This window comes from Platalea leucorodia, assembly GCF_965183815.1.
Source record: "Platalea leucorodia genome assembly, chromosome: 7".
Taxonomy (NCBI): Eukaryota; Metazoa; Chordata; class Aves; order Pelecaniformes; family Threskiornithidae; genus Platalea; species Platalea leucorodia.
The window spans coordinates 25,953,804-25,979,906 of NC_138829.1; the positions used below are offsets into that span (position 1 = coordinate 25,953,804).

General features: G+C 47.9%; 1 protein-coding gene and 1 long non-coding RNA gene across 2 annotated transcripts in view; one reads left to right on the plus strand and one right to left on the minus strand.

The window, feature by feature from the left end:
* Window positions 1–5,405, plus strand: part of LOC309593279 — a 62,842-nt gene extending 57,437 nt beyond the window's left edge. The window contains exon 4 of the long non-coding RNA XR_014228747.1: window positions 5,118–5,405. This is a non-coding gene — a long non-coding RNA (uncharacterized lncRNA). The remainder of the gene's footprint in view (window positions 1–5,117) is intronic.
* Window positions 2,251–26,103, minus strand: part of ESRRB (estrogen related receptor beta) — a gene marked incomplete at both ends in the record, with an annotated part of 84,786 nt that continues 60,933 nt past the window's right edge. Inside the window, 4 exons of the mRNA XM_082317541.1 lie at window positions 2,251–2,495; window positions 8,948–9,217; window positions 15,212–15,373; window positions 16,036–16,146. Coding sequence (XP_082173667.1) covers window positions 2,251–2,495; window positions 8,948–9,217; window positions 15,212–15,373; window positions 16,036–16,146 — 788 coding nt within the window. The remainder of the gene's footprint in view (window positions 2,496–8,947; window positions 9,218–15,211; window positions 15,374–16,035; window positions 16,147–26,103) is intronic.

Sequence of the window (26,103 nt, forward strand, 5' to 3'; positions counted from 1 at the left end):
CAAGCTGGCTCTATAGCGGTGGCGTGCATTTCACTTTGGTCCCTCTCAGTCACAGATGGGTACAGGGATCATGAGTGCAACCAAAAGCTTCTCATTTTCTCCCCAGCTGCCTCTGGGAGGGAGCTGGGGAGAGAAGCACAAGTATCTGTTCAAAGCACAAGGCCACTGTGTAATCGCTACTGCTGTGAGCACCCAAGCAGTCCCAGCTCCCACGTGCCTTCTGCCCCTTAGGTCTCCGTTGGTTTACTACTGTACCTGAAGCAAGACTGAATTCCTTTATCAAGTGAGTACAAAATGAGTGAGAGTAGCTATGACTGTGTAGTGCTGGGCAAACTCAAAAGGAGACGGAATTGAACTAACTCAAGTACCAGGAGTGGGCTGGCTACAAGAGCTGCGAGGCCAGCATGAGTTAGCGCACCCAGTCTCTCAGCTAGCCCGGGCACTGCTCTGCAGCACTGACAGCCCCGCTGCGACACATTCTGCTCCAGCAGAAAACAAGCACCCAGTGTCTCCCTGATCGCATGCCCCAATGCTGCTTTGGAAGGCTTCCTGCTGGGGGCAAGTTACTGCTCTGCCACACCACCCTTCTCCTGGGCTAGCCAGGGAGGGATGGAGGCTTGAGGGGAAGAGAGGCAGTGCAGCTAGTGGTGTCTCAAATGTAGATCAGAAGCTTTTTCTCACCTCTACTGCCACGCCACTGACCACAAAACAGACAATACATTCAGGTTTCATCAGCTTGGGCTGGCTCTGAACTAAAAGTGACCTAGAAAATAAAATCTCAGAGAATGCCAACAGCCAGTTTTGTCAGTCACCCACATTCCCCTCTGGCTACTGGGAATGCAGCAGTTGTGGCTTACGCAGCAGATCTAAACCAGGGCGTGGAGACAGCAGGAACCTGGTTATATGAGAGGGAGTAAATAAACATTCCCCCACTTTTTCTCCCACCACCTCAAGGTCAGGTATTTGCTTTCCCATCAGCGAGAGAACCTCTTACCAGGCCCAGGTATAATCTATGCTAGCTCTTTTGCTGCTGTTGAGGATAATGGGATGAGGCAGGGGAAGACAGTAGTTGAGATATTGGGGGTTTCACGCCACCCTCTAATTTATTTCCCTAGGCTGCCACAAAAAAGCAATCTCTTGGGCTCAAGAGCTGCCTCCTCCGAGAAGCAGTGCCCTTGATTCCTAACTAGCATTTGGCAATAAGCCTAAGTCTCTGTGGAGGCGAAGAGCTATCACTTTAATGAAGTCTAGGAAAGCCCTGGTTTGGGGTGTATTTATATTTGGGCAGTAACCATGCAGACAAAGCCTTGTGTTCTCTGCCACAAGGAACAAGTGAGGAATGGCACTCAGCTGAGCTGAAGAGGCAGGTTTGATACACTACGGGGTGAAAAGTGTGGAAGAATTGTAGTTAGCACCACATAGGAGAGGATGCAGAGATTATCAAGTCAACTGAGCACTGAAGCATAACATCGGGCTCTTTTTTTTTCTTGCCATCTGGGCAAGGAGACTTGCATTCTCTCAGGTCATACATCCTACCTCTTCAGGGGCCTGTGGGGATTGTACATGGGAGGGACTAGCCAGGCGTAATGACACACTGTACAAGGTCGCAGAATATCTTACACAGTTAGGAGCATCTTTCCCGGTAAGAAGTGGGGCCTGTATGTACAAGTGTTAGCTGTCGCTAGAGGAGCCTGGGAGGCAGCTGTTTTGATCAGGAGAGGTCCAGCAGCACTCTTCTCCAAAGGAGCATCTGCTCTATGGTTAGAGCCAGAAAGGTGACAAAAAGAAGGACCCTGGCTGCTTCCCTTTCTATCTGACCCCTCACAACACCAGCAGATAAAGTTTATATTGACTCTATTCTTCCTCTCTTCCTGCTTCTGTCCCCACGCCCCCTCCAGCGCTGGCAGAGGGAGCTGGGGAGCAGGCGGCCTGGACAGCGCTGAGAGCATCACTGCTCAGAGGGGCTGAGCCCCGATGACCGCCTCAACAAGTGCAAGAGCATATTCTGGTATTTCCCACAGAGAAAACAAACGAAAAAAAGAGAAACAGGTGACTGATTAAAAGAGTTTCCCCCCTCCTGTACATGAGATTCTGCAGTCACGCCGACAGATAGACATTAAATAATTCTTCCATAATAAATGATTGGAGATAAAAGCCGGCGGTGGCTGCTGCTGCTGTTTGGATTGCTCCGTTGTCTGCATCTTTGTTTCTAGTTTGTTCCCCGGCCACTGTCGGCTGGCGCTGGGGCTGTCAGACCTTTGCCTCTAGCATTTCTAGGAAGAGTTTATGCATGGGAACCTTGCCCTGCAGTTTGATGCTGTAGAAGTGCTGCACAGCTTTGGCGGCCGTCTGCCGCAGGAGGGGCAAGGTCAGGAGCAGCTTGCCTGCTCGCCGGGGCTCCTCGTTGCGCTGACTCAGCTCGTAGTCCTGCAGGGCTTCGTGGAGAAGGTCCTGGAGTTTCTGCACTGCATCCATGTCCTCTATGTGCATGGAGTCTGGGGGGAGGGAGAAAAGACAGCAAACACACAAATCAGACATGAGGAAGGAAATCCTTTATGGTCCTGAAGCTAAAGATGCTTTCTTTCCTTTTCTTCTTTTTCGTTTTTCTTTTTTGTTTGTTTTTTTGGGGGGGTGGGGTGGGGTGTTGTTTTGTTTCGTTTCTTAAGGGAAAAGAACCACCTTGTTGGCAGGTGTTGGTGCTGCTGCTGTGAAGTTCAGCATCAGCCCAGCGAGTTGGCCCTAGCAGTGCAGGGACGGGAAGCCTGCCGGGGTAGGTGACACGTTGCGCCCCGTGTGCTGCCCATTTTGCCAGCCACCCCAAGGCTGCGCAGGGGTCAGCCGGGGGCCTTTGTGACTTGCACATTCACTTGCCCTCCATGCTCCTTATGGGGAGAGTCACCCTGCAAGGGGCAGCAGCTGCTGTGCTGCCGCTTGGGAGCAATCTCATTAAGAATAATTAACACTGCTATAGCGCTTCATCTGTCTAAACTGCCTAATTGCCATGCAGCTGCTCAGGGTGTCAGCAAGACAGAAAAGCCCCAGTAGGTCACAACCAGTGTGCCCAGGGGTGTTGCCAGCCCCACCTTTGCGCACATGCCCCTGTTCTCAGAGACTGCCAGCAGCTGCTCAGGGAGCTTTCTGCTTCAGTAAAGGAAACCCACACCTCCTGCAAGGCCTCTTCCCTTAGGCTGCCAGTTAGATTTCTACAAGCTGCCGGAGGGGCTAGCAGGGTTTGCGAGGCTAGCAAGCCCCTTGGTGTGTCTCTGAGGCAAAGGTAGCTGGTAGTGACCCAGTCCAGGGTCAAGCTGGGGAACCTGAGTTGAACACAGGCTGCTAAACTTGTGGGTAAGTCATGGTCACAGAGGGCAGTGCCATAGAGCGAGAGGTTAGATTAATGAAGCTAACCAGGCACAGCCTCACTGAAGGTTTTTCTCCTTTTCCTCTTGCTGATACTTGCTTCTTTCTTACAACCCTGACAGAGCTGGAGACATTGTTCCCTTGTCTTCATTGTTCAGAGACTTTTAATCAATACTGAACCCATTGATAAAGATTCCTGCCACAGGGCAATGAATCCAGAAGCAGCAGCAAAGGGACGCTACGGCAAGCACACATGCACACATGTAGTTGCAGCACCTGCCACTGCAGCTGGGCTTTGCAGTGTGGCAGTGCTCTGGCTCAGCCCACACACATACAACACAAATGTGAGGACATGGGTTCCTCAGAGTGACAGCAGTGAAGGGGAGGAAAGCTGGCTGAAGTGCCAAAATCTCTCTAGAAATATGTGTCATCTCTATGGAGAATGCAACACAAATTAGAGACTGTGAATTTCATAAGATACATGTACAGTAAATGCTATTTATGATGCATGATTTACAAAGTATTACAACAGTTGGGAAAATATCATGTCTAGCAAGAAAGCTGTTTAAGAAGCTGTTTAGAAGGAATGCACTAATTAGAGGATATTAAAGGGTTGTATTTCCAAGAAGCCTACTGAGGAAGGATTGTTCTTGCTGCATTTGCTTTTTGTATCCAAGAGACCAGGCAAAGAAGCTCAGAGAAGGGCTGGTAGGTCATCACAGTGACCTGAGCCAGCCACAGAGGTTGATTCTGGAAAGTTGGGAGGGAGAAGCATGTTGCCAAGTCAGTCTGGCAACTTCTCCCAGCCAGGTAGCATCCCCAGAAAATTTCCATGCACCATCCAGGAGGAGTGGGATCTGTTTCCTGCCAAGTTGCAGAGGTCATTTTGGAGACTGGAAGCATGAAGAGCCGGAGCTTGGAGAGATAGGTCCTGCAGCCTTTCTGTTTAATGTTCTTCTGGCTAGGGGCACACGGGGGAGAAGTAATTGCAGCCCATCACAGTTTGCAGATCCTGGCGGGTGCTAGAAGCACCAGGCAATGAGCCATGCTTCAGGTCAAAGCGGGTGCTCTGGTTTTGGGTTCTGATGCTGCTGTACAGTAGACAGAATGCCAAAGCTGTGCCCTTCTGCCACCTGACTTCTGTAAGGTGACGAGACTTTAACAGCACTAAATAACTAGATGTATACAGGGAGAGGAATCGGGGAAATAAAGATCAAAGCCTGCCCCACCCCCCCACTCTTTGCTGAAAGAAGCTCAAAATTGGCAGCTGACTGCGAAAAATAAAATAACATTGCACGATTAATTTCCTTGCAATCCATCAGTGAGCTGGTGTCGATGGCATTGATAAACTGTTAATTACAAAATCAATAGCTATGAATTTTTACAGCTGTCAGAGCACTGAGGTGGAGGGAGGCTGCCTGACCATGTCCCTGAGGGTCAGCTGGCCTAGAAGTCAGGCTTCATGTCAGGAGCCCTTCTCCAGCACTGCTGGCATGGGGTACAGCGCAGGTGTGAGAATGGACAAGGCCCACTGCCTCCTACCTAACTCTTTCCTTGCAGCTTCTGACACGAGCAGGAGGAGCAGGGTCCTCACAGGACCCATTAGCTACACATCCCCTTGCTAGATCCAGACCTCGTTAACTCCATCTCAGCACTAAAATGCATGGGGGAAAAAAAGGGGAAATAAGGTTTGGCCAGTCTGGGATGTCCTTAACTGAACATGTGCTGAATGCTAACCTGGAGCGCTCTTCAACACACAGGTTGATCAATTTGTATTCCTGAGGAGAGAGGACCTAGGAATGCCTAAGAAGGGACGGCTGGCTCTGAAGGGTAACAAGTTAAGTCTACACCACCCCTACTCTGTCAAAGAATGGGTGAGCATATTGTTGGGACCTGCCTGCTGCTCTGGACATTAAGAATTCATTTCTCGGCTCTCTAAAATCCACTTACTAAAGACAGAGTTCGCTTGAATAATCTTTGCCAGTCCCAGCAGGTGTGTCCTTGGTGAGTTACACTGAGGACTCGGAGATTAGCCACAGCTCTGGCAAGGTCAGCCTATTGTCAGCTTCTCCTCTAGTGAAGAGTGAGCAAGCTCCCACTTCTGTTTTCATTTGTTTTAATTCCTAGAAACAAAGGGTCAATATACACAGGGCTGCATGGAAGAGAAGAAAGTCCCTAGATGCTGGGTTGCATGAGCAAGTACACCCAGCATGGATAAGGGAAATTCAGGAATTTATCTATATGGGAAGCAAGGCAGAAAGCAGGTCTAGGCAGCACAGGTGCTCATCTAAGCACTCAGCTTTAAACCTTGTCTCTGACCCAAGGGAGCTGAGGCCTGGCCCAGAGGTAGTCTGCATTCCTACCATTTTAGGACTCAGCTGTTTGCATGCAAGCACGTACATGCAGGCCCTGCAAGTTTACTCCATGTCAAAAATACATAAAGAAAAATAACTTCTATTAAAAGAATGTGAAGGTTGAAAGTGAAGGTTACATTAGAAGAACACACTTGCCCTATTCTAGCTTCCTTATGTGTGTGTTGCGAGAGGCTTTAATTACATGAAAAATGAGATCTCATGCTTTACTTTCATATGTTTCAATACGAATAACAAAGCAGGATTTTTGTGGATTATCCTCCTACATAGCTGCACTTCTAGCTGCACTAGGAGAAACCGGTGAAGTCAGAATGGCTTTTCCCATCCAACTGGGACCATGTTTTGGCCTGTGCTTCCTGACCCTCACCTTGGTTTCTTTACTCCACGGCACTGGAAGCAGAACCCCAAAGCAGCTGGTGAGTGTTGGTTGGTCTGCTCTGTCTTTGCTCAGTGTTTCTCCACTCCTGATACAGACTGTCCCATAAGGGACTACCCCGGGCTTAGTCCTGACAGCACAACTGAGCAACATAGAATCACAGAATCATAGAATCGTCAAGGTTGGAAAAGACCCTTAAGATCATCGAGTCCAACCGTTAACCTAACACTGCCAAGTGCATCTACACCATCAGCAGAGTGCTTCTGTTGCACGGTGAGGAACTTGACAGCACCAAGGCTCAGGTCCTGCACTGTCTCTGCTCATAGCATGGGCCAGATAAATGTGCCGCTGTGGCACTTGTCACCCTGTCACACCACTACCTTGGCACTTCAGCCTCTCTGAGGAGCCCTTCTCCCTGTTTAATCCTGTGACCTTCCTGGTAGACAGCAGGCAGGTTCTTTAACAAGAGTTGATTACATCGCCAAAAGCCACCGTCCCACAATTGAGAGAGGCCAGCCTTGGCCATCTGCCCATCCTGGTTCAGTGGCAAAGTGAAGGCAGCAATTAGAGCTAAAAAAGCAATATATGAGAAATTGAAAAAGGGAACTAGATAGCAATTTATATGAATCAGAAGTTATGAAGTGTAGAAAATCGATAAGGGAAGTGAAGGACACAGGAGGAAAACCCATGGCTGGAAGGGCTAAGGACAATAAAAAAGTTTTATAAATATTTAAGAAATAGAAGAAAAATGACCATTTGTAGGGGCTTGTCTTTTCACCTGGAGATGATTAAACTATTAATAGCAGTGCAGAGGAGACAAAAGTCCTCAGTGAGTATTTCTATCCTGTTTAGAAAGAAGCAGCATTATGTACCTGTGTTATATGAAGATGATGAAGACTTCTTAGTCTGTTGTTTATGCAAGAAGACGTTAGACATCTGTTAGGGACAAACTTTACAGAAATCAGCAGAGCTGAATAACTTGGGTGTAAGAGTTCTAAAATTGCTGGCTGAGGCCCATCTAGGGCAGATTAATGATTAACAAGTCTTGGTATTTTTGAGAATTTCAAGATGACTGGAAAAGTTCTAATGATGCACATATTTTCCTAGGCCTTATCTGATAATTTCCATGCTAGCCTGACGTGAACCAGGGCAAAATAAAGGGAAAAAAAAAGTGACATTCAATTAAGACTTATAGGATGGTATTATAACTACTGCCAGTCAACACGATACTTTGGAATAGAGGTCTTGTCAAACAAACCTGATTTCACTCTCTGATGAGATTACAAGTTTGGTTGATAAAGTTAACTGCATAGATATAATAGACTTGGGCTTTTATAAGGCACTTGGCTTAGCACCACAGGACATTCTCATTAAAAAATTAGCACTATGCAATATCAATAAAGCACACTTTCAATTGATTAGTAACTGGCTAGATGACAGACCTCAAAGTAGCTATCTGTGGTGAATCATCCCTGAAGGAGGAGTTTTCTAGTGGAAATCCACAGGGATCAGTAAAAAACCAGATGCTACTCAACATTTTTATCAATGAGCTGTAAGTAATTTTTCTTTTTTTCTTTTAAATTGCTGCTTCTAAGAAGTATGGATGGCAAAGAGGAACAGAATAGTGTAAAACGGCGAGGACAGGGCAGTCTCACAGCATTCTGGACCACTTGCTTACACTTGAAGTAATATATCTATAGCCAAGGAATGCAACTATGGAACAGGAACTTGATCGTGTCAAGCTGTCAGGTGTAAAAAGACCTGGGGTCATAGGACACAGCTCAACAAAGACCAGTATCTGGAGGCTGAACTCAAGCAAACCGACGTTAAAGATATGGTGCCTTTTTTTTTTTTAAACTGAGAGAACGATTAATTATTAGAGTCAGCTACGACAAAAGAAGTAGATTCCCCCTCTTTTGATCCCTTCAGCTTCACACTGGGTGTCTTTCTGGAAGGTGGCTTTAGCCAAACACAGATATTGCACTCACTGCTGGGCTGCAAGGGTGAATTCTGTGACCTGCAGTTCAGCAAGATCTGATGTGAGACAATGAGACTCAAGGGATGTAGAGGGAGCCCTCGTCACACAGTAGCTTTAGCAGCTTCCCTTTCGGAAGCGACTAGTGAGCAAATACGCGTCTGGCTTTTGTGCAACATCAGTGCAGCACACAGCACCTCTTGCATCTCCCACAGCCTGCTGGACTGAGGGCTGCAGCCCTCCCCAGACTGAGATGGAAGGCACTGGGCTGAGGGCCCTGGCCTTTCTCATCCTCTTCACGAGAATAAACAGAACAGGCAACATCAGGCTTCTGCCAGCATGTCTTACTCTCTACCATCCAGATCCACAGTCTCCCAGTTAAAGGGGGATTCAGTGTCTGTGGTCACTGAACAGCTCCAGGACAGGACCAAGCAGCCCCAGTCCAACAGCTTTTTGTGGGATTTGAAATTCCATGTTTGCCGTAACTGCCCAACACTACTGAGGTGGATGCAGCCATGGTGCACCTCCCCTTTTCTGAACTCAAGGCACTGGAGTCAGCTTGCTAGTGGAGAAGGGCTCCACAGCCTTTCTTTTACTGCCAGAAACCAGCAGCCAGCCCACCCCTGCCTGGCTCCACTCCCTAATACAGGGCCAGAGCACAACTGGGCCTCTAGCAGCAGCAAGCCTCACTTCTCCCTGCTCTCCAGCTTAGGTCCTGCTCTGTGGACAGAGAGGAGCTTTAAGGATGGTGCATGATGTTGCATGACACAGGCAGAACACAGTCTCTGGCAGTAGGCTCTAGTTTCCTCCCAGCCCAGAGTGGGCCTTGACTCCCTGATCGTGAGGCTGGCTGGGCCAGGGATGTACCTGAGTTGGCGAGGGCCAGAGCTTTGAGCGTGACAAACTCCTCCTTTTCCACCTTGAGCTTCTTGTAGCGGCGCACAAGTTGTAGGATGGCCAGGTAGAGCTCCAGCAGCCCCGTCAGACGAGAGTGCTCTTCATCCATGATGTAGTCCTCAGCATAGACAAGCTTGTCCTCATATGGCAGGGAGCGGTACACAATGCCCAGGATGAGGATTTCCATCCAGGCGCTCTGCAGGAGGCTCATCTGGTCCCCAAGCGAGAGGTTGGAGAACCCTGACAGGGCAAAAGACAAGCAGGGTCAAGTGGGTGTGCAGCAAAGCCTCTAGGAGCCTGGGGTCCTTAGTTTCCCTGGGATCCACTGCAAATACTCTCCCCAATTGGCCTGCTGCTTTAAAAAAAAAACCAAAAAACCCAAGCTTACTAAAGTGACCCTGTCTCTGTGGCAATCAGCACACGTGGACCTTACCCTTCTCTTTGCTCCCATGCCAACCCACAGCCTCAAACAGGAGTCCTGATGCTCTGACTGCATTTATGGCAACCCAACATTAATGATAACCTCTTTTCAATGATCTCTGTTTCTTCTATAGCAGCAACTGTTTTGTATCACGTTGTCCTGCTCGTTATTCCTCTGTAGTTTTGTACTGCAGCCTATTTAGTCTGCGCCAGCTGACCCAAGAGCAGAGAAGAGCTCCAGAAGGCAGAAAAGAGGGCTTCTGATCGGATAGGAGGGAATGACGCAGGCCTGAATTACAAGCATACCACAATCTCTCATTTTGGCCAACATGAGAAAAGGTCCTGCCACAACAGAGCACTGAAATGTATTCAAAAGCTGAACATGTTTGTGAACTGAATCCTCTTCTATTCCTCATCACTCCCTCAGCTCCACACCATCAGCTTTCTTAACCCCACAGCCAACAGCCCTACCCAGTGTCAAAACTACTTTTATGGTGCCATACAAGTACTTAAATCACAGCCAAACCCAGTAGCAATGGAACCAGCACCCAGCAGTGAACAAAGTCATTCTCCTCACATACAGAAAGAGCAATCACTGTCTGGAGATAGACCCCTCCTGACAGCCCCAGAGCCCACTTGAGACAGTGGAGAGGCTGAAACACAGAGGCACTGTCTGCCCCGAGGGGGAAAAAAAAGTGCACGGGAAGGAAAGCCGTGTCTGTTATGTGCTCTGTACCAGGTACCCTTGAAGGCCAGACCATGAAAGATCCTGGCAGACGGGCACTGTGCAACAACCATTACAGACAGGGATGCTGAGCACAGTGTGTTGGTCCCAATTGGGCTCCTCCCACCACTGACAGGCAGGGACTGTGCTTTTTGGCAGGTCCTTGCAGCTGAAGGTTCCCAGGGCTGTGAGAGAATGGGACACCCAGGCACCCCTCAGCTGGGGGGCAATGCTCCACCAGCCTCCCCTGCTAGTTTTCTCCCCAGATGCTTATTAAGCCTTGGGGCTCACCAAGAGGCCTGTGAGCTCTTTAGCCTCTGTCCAGGAGCCCCCCAGTCCCCCTGGCTGCGTGCTAAGCTCAGCGGGACTCCTTTATCCCACAGCCCTCCCTGCTCACAGTTCTTGGCCCCGCATCGGGGCCTAGGTAGCCAGCCACCATGATGATCATTTGATTTCTCTTGTTATCAAGTTGGCAATTAACAAAAGAGCTGATGATTGCTATATTGACTGACTGTGGGTTCTCTTTTTCTATCTGCACTATCTCAACTGGGGAAGGGAAGGCAGAAGGGTGGGTTAGTGGTATTTATTTATCACTACGCCATGTTTTGTGTTTGTGTTGCCAGGGGAAGCAAAGGGTGATAATGGCCTGGCAGCCCTTGGACATCCAATTTCCCTTATCAGGCCACTGAATAGAAAAGAGGCCCCAGGCCACATTAATTAACAGATACCAATCAGCTGTCACGTGTTGTGTGTGCAAGGTCTGAGGGGAGCAGTGGGTGGGAGGGAAGAATCAATAAACCATTGGGGAGGAGTGCCAGAGGGAACAGCTAAAGAGGAGTCCAGGCTACTGGAGAGAAGAACTGCAAATACAGCTCCATGACTCTGAGACTGATTCCTGTACAGCACAGCCTGTGCTCCATGTAGCCCTGCACCTGGTGAATCCCACCCCTTGCTCAGGCTGTGAGTACTTCAGGGTGCCTCATCCTTTGCCTCACCCTTCTGCCCCTTACCTCCTGCAGTCAGTACTGTGCTGCTCCTGAAGGCAGCCCTCCTGACTGAGTCAAGTGCAGGCTGATGCAGCTTGAAGGCTTGGGATCCTGTTTCCCCAGGTCTTCTGCTTGCTGCACAGGAAACTGATGAAATTAGCCCTGAGACAGGGGTAATGGTGCTATGCACAGCCACTGTCACAGTCTCCAGCCCCTGGAATCTCTCCTTTGGTCACCCCTCTCCTAGCTCTGGCCATGGAGGACAGCCCAGCATTTAGGCTGCTGCCTTAAGTCCAGTTTCTGGATCAGTCATGTGGCCTCTTTCTTTGCATCTTCATTCCCCATCTGGATTACAAAAGGGTTTATGCCATCGCCTCACTGTGGTCTGCCAACGAAATTTGTTAAAGATTGAGAAACAGTAATGTAGTAGAGTGAGAGATTTCAGGACAGACATGGCTCACACTTTTATGCTAGAGAATAAGGTAGAAAAAATGACTTAACCCTAGCAGTAGCCTGTAGATCCAGCATCTCTGTTAATCGCTCTTTCCCAGTGGCAGTTATGGCAGGTGGGAATTGCACAGGAGAGACCATGCTTTACCGTGTGCCAAAGAGAACAGAAGAGCCAGCTGCAATTGCCCTACCCACCTGGGAAAGCCCCCTGCCAGAAGCACTCCAAGGTAGCCAACAACTCCAGTTCTGGCAGGCGGGCATCAGGGAGGGAGTGCTGAGATGCCAAGCCTGGACATGAAACGTCTGACAGAATCGGGACTCTTTTCCTCCAGCGTCTACACACATAGAATGCAAGGGCTGGAGGACTGTGCCTGTGTCACTGCAGTCTGCACAGACAAGGGAAGATCATATAACCTGGGGTCTCCCATGCTATAAAACTTGAGATCAGGAAGGTGAATGCTAATTTCACCTGGCCAAAATCACAGGCTTGCTATTATAGGTTTACAACACTGGAGAACCTCTAGTTGTGAAATTCAACTGCCTCGCCATCTTACAGCTCCCAGGAATTGCTAGAATCCAGCCCTTTTGCATTCCTGAGCTGTTCGATGGTACAGCATCCAGAAGTACCCTTAGTGATCTGTTTCTTGCTGCTTTTCTCAGGTCTTATCCTGAATGGTGCTGAATGCTCCACTGCCATCCCTAGGCTCCCAAAAGAGGAGCCTCTGTCTCTAGCATGGAGCTGCATATGCACATTTCCCTCCTTCCCAGATGCAGGCTGAGAAAAGCTGCTTCATTTGCAATAGCTGATGTGACATTCAGGGTTTTTATTTTTTGTGATTTTTTTTTTTTTTTTATTTCAGTGGTTTGGCAGTGGGAGCTCCCAGAATTAAAAAAAAAAGTCACATAATTTGTGGCAAGTGGAGTTCATAATCTGTTAATTTATTATCATTTCTGTCATCCTGGAGGGCTATTAGCAGAGGTAATAAAGGGAGATGTAATTATAGGATCTGAGGCCACTCCAGACACAGCTGCTGTCACTCCACTTGCCATATTTCATTCTGTGCTAGTCCTATCGTCTTCCTAGTGAGAACAGCACAACAGCTATCCTGGGAGAGCCTTTGTCGTCACCCCTCAAGAGAAGTCTTGTCTCCCTGCATCAAGGCACGCAGAAAAGGTAGATGTTGTTCAAAGACAATTAGCACAGGGGGGAGGGTGAGTAGTGGGGAGGGGGCCTCATACAGAAGGAGACAACTCCACAATGGCTAAGCGTGGCTTTTGAGCTAATGGCTAATAAGGCTATTGAGCTAATAACATTTGCTAAACACCATTAAATCATGCTTTCTTGTTATCATAGGAGAGTGTCTTTAAACTTAACTGATTTTATTTGCTAACACTGTGAAGTAGAAGTTTGTGCCAACACCTGGGATCCTGAAGGGTTCATATGACTTCAACGTCACACTGTTCTTTACCAATTCCAGTGGGAACACAAGGCAGGAATATGTGACTTTTGTTCCTTTCTCCATCTCTCTCCGTCCAAGAGTTCATGCACACAGGAAGCAATGTCCTGTTTTGCTCAAAATCCTTGGAAGGCAGAAATACAGGGCATGGAAAATCTAGACACCTGGCAGCCTCCTGGCCCTGCCCTGCTCTGCCCCCTTGCTCCCTAACTCAGTATGTTTCATACTTGTTTCATAACTATAGGGCGTTTTGTTACATTTTTATGAATTGTCTTTTATTACGTTTGTTTCTTGGTCCTGCTCCCTTGTGTAACAATCCCTGAGCTCTCTGCTGTACACACAGTCCTGTTATAATACTGCTCCTGCTCTGAGCTGTGCTAGGCTGATGGTTGTTAACATGTTGCAGGGCCTTTGATAGGAAAGGAAAATATGCAGAGAAAATTGAGATGATGGCAGGCATGTCCTGCCTGTCAGAAAGGAGAGGAAAAGCCCCTTTCACAGTGCAGGAGTAATCTCTACTATACTCCTGTTCTGGGATAATATCACTATGGCAGGCTGGAAAACTCTGTAGGAATGCTCTGCATCCCACGCTCATCCCACAGCCACAAGCTAGGGAACTACAGCAGGGCACCCTGCACGAACAGAAATAGCCAAGGTTAAAAGAACATAGAACAGCACCTCACTGGGCAGCTGTAGCAGCTAATTGCATTGCATTAAAACGATTCTTGTTAACACCCCAAGTACTGGGTTAGTAGAGCAATCCAGGCTGAGTTCCCTAATCACCACTGTAACCCCATTTGTGATGAATCAGCCCCAGATGGATTCCAGCACTAGTGACAGGGGTAATCCCTGCAGGTATTGCAGATCTCGTGTAAGAAGGGCACCACTGAGATTAACCTCTACTCAGAAACACTGTCCTGAAAAAGTTTCTCCAGACTTTATAGTCCTGCCACATAACAGTCCATATTCAATATAGCCCAGGAAACCACAAACTCTTGAGTCACAGGAGAAATAACTCCCTCTGAAAAAGAGAAGCAGCCACCAAAAAGCCAAAAGAGGAGCTACAATGAGAAGCAAAATACATGGGAGAACTAAACTGTCTGATCACTCGTGCTAAGATGCCTCACCAAACGAGGAAGAACTTAAAGCCAAGAAGCGAAACCAGAGAACACAGACCCATGCAGTGGAAGACACAGACAACGTGCAATATGGGTTAAATCCTGTGATCCTATAGCTGAGCCTCAGATATTCTCCTGACACAAGGAAGGGGGACAGAAGGCAGGAGATAGCTGTAGAGAGCTGTTGATAGATGTGGTGAGCTGTTCATAGTGAGTGTCTGAAGCAGTCTTTGGAAAGCAGCCACGTAAACGCCAAGGACATGCCCTAAGTTCCCTGGCCAACGTTTTCCACAGCCAAATCCAACTACCTTTTTTGGGGGGGTGTGGGGAATTAGAGAGAGGGGGCATTTTCCCTTCCCAGTCCAAATCTTTGTCCCTAGAACCCCCTTGAGGGCCATCTCTGCTCCTTCAGCCTGGGTCCATCCTACTTGCAGGTGTGAGACACTTGCTATGTCACTCAATCACGCAGGCACCCTCATTGCCAATAAGGTGTCCTCATTATTTGTCAGCATAGAAGCCTGGAGATTCACTGACAACAGTGAGTATGTACCACATCCCAGTGGGACTTGTTCTGTGATGAATCCAGTATGACAAAAGCTTTCCTGAGTCTGGGCAAGAATGCCCACTACAGACAGGGTGGGTGCCTGCCTTGTCATTAGCAGTAAAGTCCAGTCACTGCCATAACATTTATTCATCCGTACACACAACAGACCTAGGTCATGTTGACGCAGTGCAAAATCACTGAAGTCCACTGTACCATCCCAAGGGCTGTTTCCCAAGATCTTTCACTGTGCCACTCAACGCCAGGTACAACCGAGAACTTTATCGTATCATCTCAAAGCCTTCTGCATAATCCCAGGGCACACACACAGACAGTCATCAATTTATGCACCTACGCCGTAGGCTATATTGGAGTTTGTTACCACTGAGAACCTACCACAAGCGGTTTTCTGTGACAGTGATTTCCACCCATCACTATATGTAAAAATCCTGGTTGAAGACAAAACTGATAAGCACAATGATAAATAATAGCTCCCTTTGCTATTCATGCTTACATCCTTGTAATTCCTCCTGTTTACCTGGGATGTGCTTTGCCCAGCCAATGATCACCACCAGTTCCCTGTCTGCCAGGTCACAGAGGGTTGTCAGGGCTTTGATGTCACTCTCTGGCATGGTTGGATCAGGCATGGCATAAATCTTCTCTGGCTCAGCCACCAGCAAGTGGGAGACGATCTTAGTCACTGCACATTTCAAAGAAGAAGTTGTTATTGTATCTCTCATGACATATAACAATAAAGACTCATAACAGCCCTTTCTAGAAGGACCTTTCTGGGATAAGACATGACTATAGAGGCCATAGGACCTCAGAAATGGTTTTGGTCACAACAGGAGAAGACTGCACTGCAGCTACACAAGCTGTAGTGATCTGCCTATGCAAACCCAGCTCTGTACAGCGATGACAAAAGCAGGAAGCTACTGTAAGGTTGCCAGCCATTGTCTCAGGTAGGCCCAACAAGGGGAGCAGGAGGCATGAATAATCAGTTGGTGGGATGTGGAAAAGTTGAGAGAACTATGGGTAGTATGGAAGAGAGAAATCAGCATGGGACTAGTTTTGTTAACATAGCTTGGATACAGGAAAAGATTGAATACCACTGAATTGATTTACATAATCTCCTAGGAAAGGTCTAGTATTTAACCCTAGGTACAATGAATACAGCACCTGAGCTGTACCTTAGGCGTACCTATCTACCTCTGCACTACGATCATAAGAAAAAAAAAATCTTAGTGCTGGTGACTGAGACGGGAATCAGAAGTGGCAACTGCTCCATTGTATATTTTGGGAGACCAACAAAAAGAAACATAGTGGTTGCTCAGAGGACCACAATTCAAGACCAATACGTACGTGGCTTTTTAGCTGGGGGAGGGATCTGTAGGCTTAGGTAAGTGCTGCTCTCAGAATCCAGTCTCCTCTTGTATTTCTGACGGCCTCCGCGGACTCGATCCAGACGAACACCTGCAGGTAAAACAAGATAAATCCTCATGATTCCTTAGTGCCACAGGGAACCTTGACATGCAGACGCTAAAATTTGCTAAGTAAGACATTCCCCACACTCCAGGGAGCTTCCTTCTCCCAAACACTTGAGATCTCAGCTGAACCCAGCAATCCCTGTAATACCAGCTAGACTGCCTCCAGCTCTAACCATGCTGCTGTGAGCTTTACTTTTATTCAAAACATTAATGAAGACAGAAATTAACCCATTCAAACTCTTGAATCACCATCAATCTGATGGGCAAATGAAAAGCTTCAGACCTCAATGCCCTCTAGATGATCTTGCTTTTAAAAAAGAAAGACTTTAAATGTCAATCAAACCTGCAGTTATAAAAATAAGCTTTTAGATTGTTCTTAAAAATGAGAAGTTAAATGTTCTGTGACCTCTCACTGTTTATATTTGAAAAGTGACCTGTAGCAAATAGATTATGAACTATGAATTCAACATAGATGTTTCATCCTTGATGAAGTAAGGCATCTGTAATAAAAGTAGAACCCAAATAACTAGAAACAACCTCTACTACAATAAAGCAATGATAAAGCTGAAGTAGAGAGACACTGAAGAATTTGTTGCAGCTCTTTCAAAATACAGTGAATCAAACTGCAAGTAGCACATTGAAAACAGTTCCCAGTGACTGGGAAACACCAGTGACTGTCACCATGCAAAAAGACATAGCAGCATCAACAGACCAGGAACAGCAGCTGAACTGTTGTATCAGTACAAAATACAATGTTAAAAATGAATCGTGAAAAAAGCCATAGATATTTGTTCAATTGTCAGTTATTTCTGGCCAGCCATATGGTCTCTGGTAATCAGTTCTTGTGAAATTGGGGTAATTCACTCTTGCTGGGAGAAACAGCTATCGCAGAAAAAAAAAAAAATCTTTTAAGGTAAAGGTAGCAGCATTCAAATAGAATAACAATTTGAGTTTACACTATACAAGTAGTTCCTTAGAAACACACATGAGTTTATCTAGTCTGATCACAGGAACTAATTATGTGATACACTTACTAATCACATCGAGCCGTTAATATTTTGCAATCAATCCACTGCATAAACACAAGCAGCTAAAAGCAAACACTCCAAATCAGTTTTGAAGTGATGCTTTTTGAACAACTTGTACACCTGAAAAAACCTGCAGTCTGCTGACAAATATTCTGTCCTAGAGAGAGGCACACGTCTGTCACTTACACTGTGCATTTCAACGCCACGTTTGCTTGCTATGTCATGGAAAAGAGAAAGCTTTTGCTGTAATGCTCGCACCAGCCCCGCTTGCACCACACATCTTGCCACAACATCTAGATCCTGATACTCTTCACAGCTGGAGCACCCTAACCAGCTTGACTGACAGACAGTACCAACAGCCCCACAACAGCAAGAATAACCGACACCAACCAGGCCAACAGCAGTTTTACAGTCTGACAGCAAAATCTCTCTGGCACTAGCAACACCCACGTGGAGGTCTAGGTGACATTACCTGTAAGCCATGGTGTCTGAGGACAGAGGCTCATAGGCATAACATTATTAATGCTAAACAGCTGCTTCCTTTTAAGAGTCCTGCTGCTCCCATTGATCAGAAGCAGGAACGAGCAGGCCTCGAGCTCTCCAGAGCAAAGGAACTGCTGCTGCAAGTGGCTGCTATGGGAGGATGGCAGACATTGGAAGACGGAGAGAAAGACATGAAGCCAAAGAGATGAACTCAGGTCAAACCGAGCAGTTTCCTTCTGCTGCCCCATTTTCTATTTCTGACTCTGTGTGGAGAATTCATTGACATCCCTAAGCATAAGTACCACCTTTCTCCTCCATTACATGGTAGTGTTTCTGAAAATGTTGCCCATTGCTTCTTTTACCTCCATTCCCAGCAGCAGGCAGCCTGTAAGCAAGGCTCCTTCCCAGGAGCCCCAAAATGTTCCAGAGGGTGATTTCGGAAAGGGCAGCCAGGGAATCCCAAACATGAGATTATCTGAGGAACAGCTCTAATAAAGTTCTGGATGAAGGAGGAAACTTTCATTTCCGTCCATGATTTCCTTCCCTCTATAAATGTGCCCTGGTTTCCTAAGAAAGAAGACCTCTGTTCCATGCTCCGCTGAATGAATGACACCTACCTATAAGCCAGGAGAGGAGGGAGAGACACAAATTTCAGGAACTGCCAGTAAACCAAGTAACCTGGTGTGAAAATTAAAAGGGTCAGGAATACACTGTTCAAAGATTATGGAGGAATCCAGAACAGGCTGCAGGCCTGAATCACAGCTCCCCAGGAGACTCGCAGAAGTAGGGTCACAGTGGGGTCCATTCCCTCACACCAGTGGCCACGATGTCATTGGTGCAGGGAGACGCCGTTCTCAGCCCAGGAGAAACCAACACAGCCCTCCAGGATGCTTTTGCCGTGCAGTTTGGGGAGGGGGGACTGGGACGGGTAGGGAGGAAATGAGGGAAGGCGCTCGTTTCCTTCTCCCAAGGAGAAGCATGCCATCCTCCAGTGCTTGGCAGAGGGATGGCTGCACAGGTTGCAGCAGTATTAGGGACCCTCAATCAGATTATAAGGACACAAAGGACTTAAGTGCATTAAAAAAAGATAAGAGAGACGCAGAGAGATTTACCCTCCATCCCTCCTTCCCTCACTGAGCAGATAGAGGTCTGTTTGCCCAAGGACTTTGGCTTGTTAATTTTGAACAAGTGTTTGTCCTCCTCTTGTTCCCCATCCTGTGTGACACTCCTTGAGGCAAATTTTTTCAATCAGCATTTGCAGAGCCGCTATTCTACCCTGTCGTCATTGTTCCAGCCGCAGAGCCAGTGAATAGGCTGACCCCTACGTAGCGCATCCCAGCACCAGTCGCCGAGTGCAGCGACCTGCAGGTGCTACAGCAAACAAAAGCATTTCAACCCCTGAGTCCCTGACTGTGACACTCCAGACATAAGCATCATGGCAAAATCCCTTCCCCAAAGACCTGACAGCCTAATGGGGGATATCTAGATGGCAGGAAAGGGCATGGCCAAAAATCAGGACCCGGTACTGAGCTGTGGTATTCAGGTGGCTTGTTAATGCCTGCTGTTCTACTTTGATTTCCTCGGTGGTTGACTTCAAGACAGGCAGGCTGGTCACAATGCAGCTCTGAGAGGGACGCTAAAGGACATTAAAATGGAGTGGGGAGGTGCAGTGGGTGAGCTCAGAGAAGCACCATGAAGGAAAGCACTGAGCAGAGAAGAAATGGAGGGGGGTGTAAACTGAGGTATGAATGGAAGTGAGAGAGTATAAGGAGAAGGGAGATGAGAGACAGAGAGAGGGCTGGAGCAAGGCTAGCGGTACATACACTGTAATCCCTAGGGCAGATTTCACACCAAACATGCAGCCACCTGAGCTTTAACTGCAAGGTGCAGTGGCCACTTACAAGACGCAGCTGGTCTGAACTGAAGACTCTTACAAAGGATTTGGTGCCACAGCCTGACAACAAGGCAGCAGCAAGAGAAAGCAGTTGCCTTCCTCCTGCACAAGCCCATTTCTCACGTGGATCCCAACTGGCCAGTTCCCAGGAGAGAAGGCACTCATCCTACAAAACTGTGACCACCATAGGCACTCCTGGACGCCCCTTCTTGACAGTATCAGCAAGGAGGGGCTGCTAGAGCAGCAAAGAAGGAAGAGCTTACATACACAATGTGAGATGCAACAGTACAGGGCAAAGTTTGGGAAGTACCACCCCTTGATAACCTACCTTTCTGGCAGCTGCTTCTTCACAAATGAAGGCTAGCTGTGCTGGAAACATCCCCGCTCCTCCCACTCCCCTGTGTTGCAAGGAAGTGCCGCCGTTCATTGAATCTTCTTATCTTTTGAGGCACCCTGCATAAGAGCCCTGCCACCCCGTCTGACCTAGGTGTGGAGCTGACCCCGGTGTCCGCCATAGGGACTGAGTCCCAGCTCACCGGCAGCACGCTCTCAGCTCCCCAGCCTGCCTGAGCCCCCTCGGACCTAGCAGGGAGGCGGGCAGGGCCAGGACTTCTGCAGGACTTTTCGGCTCAGCATGCTGCCTGGGGTAGGGATGTCAGTTTTCCAAGCGTCCTGTGGGTGCCACTCGTGTTCCAAGCGCTCTTGCAGAGAAGTCTGTGCCAGCACCAAGCCTCTGCAGTGGGAGAGCTGATCTGCTGATCTGTTCAAGCTCCCTGCATTTCTCTGACATGCCCCTCGGAGAGACGTCTGCCCGACAACTTTGGGATCAGATGTCCCCTTGCTGACTTGATAACATCAGGCTTTGGGGTTTTTTTCTTAATGGAAGTAAAATAATTCCAGCTTTTTTTAAAAGCTGGACCCAGGCCGAGTCTGTCGGAAGTAAAAATAGCCGAGTATGCAGAGGCGACAGCACACAGTCCGGTTTAGTTTCTCTTTTATTTTCTAGGGACTAAAAATACTCTTAAAAGCTCTGTGAAGCTAAGCTGTGGCCAGTGGGAAATGCAGTCTAGGCCCAATATCAGCTGTCGTGTCAAATTACTAGCCTCACCTCACTTTCCATCGAGTCCTATCACATGCCCATGAATTGATAGGAACAGAAAGATCTATGTTGCCAAAAGAGCTAACGGAGGAGCCAAGCTATAGGGTTTGCATGGCACAACATGCATCTAGACCAAGAAGAACACAACCAAAGGGAACACAGGGCAAGTGCTGGCCAGGGAGCAATGCCCGCGGGGCTGCTTTTGCTGAGCTTCCCCAATACACCAGCCAGGTCCTGTGCCCACTGCCCACCTAATCCTTGAGCTGCAGTGCCTGCACCAATGCAGCCTGCTTGCTCTCCCAGGGTCTGAGCTGGGGTTGTACCCTACAGCTAACAGAGATGCCCCTGTACCTGGGAGCGGCAGTCTAAAGCACGTAGATTGGCACTGCCCAAGGAAGCTGGAAGGCATAGGCTAAGAGCAGAGAAGAAAGGAAGGGAGAAGGGTTGTGCCCAAGGTGTTTCCTACAGAATTTCCCTCTTCCCTTTTGCTCTAAACTTCAGGAGAGACCATAGGATGTGGCGATGGGCTGAGTGAGCCAGGAGGAGGCCTATCAAGGAAATGGAGAGCAGTGATGACCATAAAAGTTAGGCTTGCTAGAATGGGGAAAGAAGTAGACTATAGGGAAAGGCATCTCTTCTAACGAGAGTGGAGAGGCTGCAACCTGACTAGGCTCTCTTTTATTACTCTCGATTCCAGCACGGGAAGGGGAAAAGACCCCTTTATACCATTAGGCTCTTATACTGCTGCAAAAAGAGGCCAGCCCCTAGAAAATCTCCTGGTAGGTGACTGGTGCAATTACCCAACTCATTTGAAACACAGGAAAGCAACTTGAAGGTTGCAGGTCCGTATGGCCAGAAAAACCCAGCGACCAGCATGGTGCAGGTCAGCAAGCCTGGGAGTGACACTTGCAATGGGAGGGTGGGGAACTAGCCTGGCGAGGGGGGCAGTGGAGTTGAAAAATCCATCTCCTGTGTTACAAGGGCCTACAGAGAGATTAGATCAGTTCAGGCAGGATGTTGCAGCCTGCTCCACCTTTGATGTTTTCAGGGATATGTTAGTGGCTAGGAAAGCTCCTTTGCTGTCTGTCTGGCTAAAGAGTCCCTGGACCCAGAGGAACAGGTTAGCCCTATGATGCCTGATGATACCTGGCACCAGAGGCTGTTACATGCCTTGGAGCAGTGACACAAGGCGTCCTTGCTCCTCGCACACAGAAACACAAGCAGCACATCCCAGGTGGTTGGTCCAAAGCATACAGGATCTGGCGTAACCCACACAGCTTGCAAACCAACCCTTCTCCTCCGCCAGTGCCAGCTGCATGGCTGCCAGCTCTGCAGAGGTGTCTCTGCAGCATTAGCCATTGTTGTCTCTCAAATGTACAGCTTCCTTCCTATGCTGAGCCCCTCTCACCTTGCCCCCCAATCACCCTGGAAAGTCAGGAATTAACAAGGGCTCCAAGGGCAGATGGGAAGAAAGAATACCTCAGTACCTTGTTCAGCTCTCTGTAATAACCCCCACACACTCACCCTGTGTTCATGGTCCATGCAAATGTTCTCCTTTGATTGCTTCCCTTCCCAACCCTCTAAACAGTCTGAAGCAGGACAGCAGGTCTATTGGCTATGTCACCCATGGCAGCAATGCCTGCCTAGCAGCAGGCTGAGGGGCACTGTGTGAAAGGAACAGATGCAGGCACGTGCCTGCCAGGAAAAGATTGAGGATGCCTTTCACAAGAGGACCTAAACGCTGACAAAGCCCCAGCCCCACTGACTTTCCAAGAGGTAGTGCTCAGAGCTAAATCCTCAAAGGGGTGTTTGCTGCCTAGAGGAACCTACAGCCCTGGGTGTGATTTAACTCACCTTACTTCAGACTTTGATAGCTCCCTTCTGTGCATCTGAGCTCCCCTGACAGGCAACAGAGACAAGCAGGCACCTCCACATTCATCTCACCAGCCAGACACTTACCTGAGGAGAAGCAATGACAGATGCTTCTCTCCATTGACTACCAAGGGAACCCCTTCAGGGTCAAACCAATGCTTTCTCTAGCCCAGTTTTGTGTCTTAGTCTATTTATGTAGAGCATATGAGCCTTTTGGAAAAGGTAGAGGAGCATAAGCATGGACCAAGAACCAAATTTTTGGATACATGGCACAGTGGAGAGGCCCCCACCACTGCAGGGAGAGAGGCCTGCTTGTGACGGAGATCCACAGAGGTGAGGGAGTTAGACCCACCAACACAGCGTTGCGGCTGCTTTGGCACCCTTAGAGCAACTCTGCTTGGGCCTTGCAGCCTTGAAGTCTCTCCTGAAGTCCTCACCTCAGCAGTGGCTTTTCCAACACTAAGAACTAGTATACACTTATTATTTAATTCTTAAATTAGAACAGCTGTGCCAGGCAATTCTGAGTAAAGACCCTCTCAGGATACCCTGCAGCCCAAGGGCTGGCACAGTCTTTGAAGGTGAGTCAGGGGAAGGAATTGAAAATCGCGGCAAAGCTGAGTCACTGGTGAGCGCAGGTCACCAGAGGCTGTGAAAATGTTGATGCACATGCCTTAAATTACTGTAGAGCAGTGGAATATACATTCAGTCCCACCCCACTCCTGCTCACCTCAGAGGATCTTGCCTATCGTGTTGTCAGAACTGCCTAAAAGCTTGTAGCACAATGGCTGGGGTCTAAACATCCCTGGATGGTTGCAGCTTTTATCAGCTTCCTCTTTTCTGTACATGTTGTAAGAACACTAAGCACAATTTCTGGTGACAGAAGGCACAAAGTGTTTACCATAAACTTGTGTAGAGGTGATGCTGCTCTGAACCCATACAGATGTACATTGATGGAGCCTGAACTTCATGTTTGATAGAATGGAGATTTAGTTAGGTATGGCAAGAACATAGGCAGATTAATAATTCAGAATGAATGGGAAGAACCAAACTAAACAGATTCATAATCCATTGGATATGGCAGAAGGTGTGGGAGGGTCCTGGATGCACTAATCTTACGGCCAGAAAACAGATACCGAGTGCCATCAGCCCAATGTGCACTTTGTGGACAGCCCATCCACTGGAAACCTCCTCTTTGGAGAATTACCATCGCCCTGCCAAAGGCAGCACATGCTCTCTGTCACGCCATCACCCAGCTCAGCTCCAGCCGGATTGCAAATGCTCGATTCATGCCTTGGAAAATAGTTGGCTGAGGATGATATAGACATCAAGATGCCACTCACTGCACCTGGAGATCCTGTTTCAAAGGACACGGGGTTGCCCGTCTGTTTTTAAACACAGAGGTATTTTAGAGAAAGAAAAATCATTTTTCATTCTCTTTTTTCATTTGGATGCCTCCAATAGTGATATTTCTGGCACCGGCTGGAGGCAGAATACTCTATAAATACAAAGCCATTAAATCGCATGCAGCAGCAACCTGATCAGGGCTGCCTTTTAATTTCCTGACATGAGCTGGCCACTAACCCAATTACCCAGAATCCCCGGAGGAGCCCTCATCCTTCCCAGGAAGCACAAAGCAAGAACCCGAGCATATTGCAGGGATGTCAGCTGAGCTTTCACTGAAATCAAATATCTTTTTGAGAACACATGGTCTGGAAGTAGGGATGGGGGCAGGAGGGAGAGGTTGCTGGAAACACTGCTCCATTGAGAGATTCTTTCACTTGAAAACAGAAATGAAACATCCTCCATTTGGTTACGTTGCTGAAAAGGAGCTCTGCTGTTGATTCAGTTATCTGGATTTTAGTGAAGGATGAAGGCAAAGTTACTAAGTGGAAGTAGTTTGAGATTGCCAGTGCTTGGAATCTCTTGTTTAGATACTAGACGACTGCACCCAATTTATAACATCACAGAGCCAGGCTTGCCCAAGGTGACAGATTTGTTTCCTTGGGAAACATTTACAACATCAGCCACTGGCTGCAGCTGGTAAGGGAAACAGCAGAGTCAGGAGTAAACACTAGGAAAGTTCCACTGGCTACAGCGTCTCCTAATCAGCCAGGGTCTTGAACAGGAGTAGCATGGATCTAAGAGACAGCCACTTCTGAAATCTGGAGATTCGAGGCTCACCACCTCTGAAGCGGGGACTACCTCCAACATTCACAGAGATGCAGGCACTTAGGCAGCACAAGGATTATCAGGTTGTTGCAAGTTCCTGGGAGGCAGGGTATTCCCAAAGACACCGGGGAGAGGAGGGAAAGGGGAACAATTAAGAGGAAGATGAGCTGAATGAACTTTGTAGCTCTCCTCTGTTCACTTCTCATTCATATTTCACTACCTGGCCCTGCAGTGTTGGTATCCACACATTCCAGCAATTACTACATCAGAAATTAGATTAGACAGATAGGAGTTCAAGAGCTTGGGGGATTTGTAACAAGGAATTTGGGTGCCCTGTTGAATTTTAACACGATCTCTAGCATTTCTTATGTAAAATCCATTAGGAGCAAAGGAGCAAAGCCTGGGAAAGGAATGGTTGTACCTGGGATTACTACACAACAGCAGATACACTTCTGGGAAGAAACAGCATCATGTAGATAAATCATATGCCTTTCCTGGCTAATTGCCTAACCTCTGTCTTGCTGTTAAAGAGCCTCCCTTTTCTGCACCCAGATCAAGACTATCTTCCTCTACCTTCCTTCCTTGCATTTGTAGACTTCACCCCCACCACACAAGAAACAGCTGCTGGGTGACTCCTCAGAGCCAGGAGGCCAGGCCAGAGGACAACTTGCCTTCAAAGACGTTCAGAGTGGGGCAAAGCACCTCGTTCAGGGCAAGTTTCCTATCCTGGGAATTCCCACTCCTGCTTTTATCACAAGAAATGCATGTAGGTCTGGGGGACTCCAGAAATATCTTCTACTTTCTGAAATAAGGTATACCTGGTCTACCACAGGACACATCCCCAGGGCCCTTTCAGTCTTTGCCCTCTTCCTTGGAAGCCAGCCAGTGATGTCTGCAAGAAACTGGACAGAAGCCACTCACACATCTCAGAAAGTTACTCCTGGGCCTCAGTCATGAGCAGGACTCCGATGAGACAAGTCTCAACACTGGCAGGGAGCAGAAGACAACCGATCTTCAGCAACATAATACACATTATTCCTACTGAGAAGGAAAACAAGACTCAATGGCTGGTGGAATAATGGACGACATCTCAGTGCTTGGCTTAGATTTTTTAGGCAGTTCTTTTCTTTGCTGTTTGGTTTGTCCCTGTCTGATGCGACACATGATTGCACATGCATGCACTTCATGAAAGCATTAGTGACCCAGCTTTCCTTCCTTTTCAGAACTGTTTATGCTCCATCTGGGTCTCTGCAGATGCGCCAGCACAGAACAGGGAACAGAGCAGAGAACAACACAGCTTTAGAAACAATACAAGTGGGAATCCATTGAAGAAAAAATTCTGCAGGGCTTCCGCAACAGTAAAGGACCAAATGCCCAGACAACAGCCAGCCTGCTTTG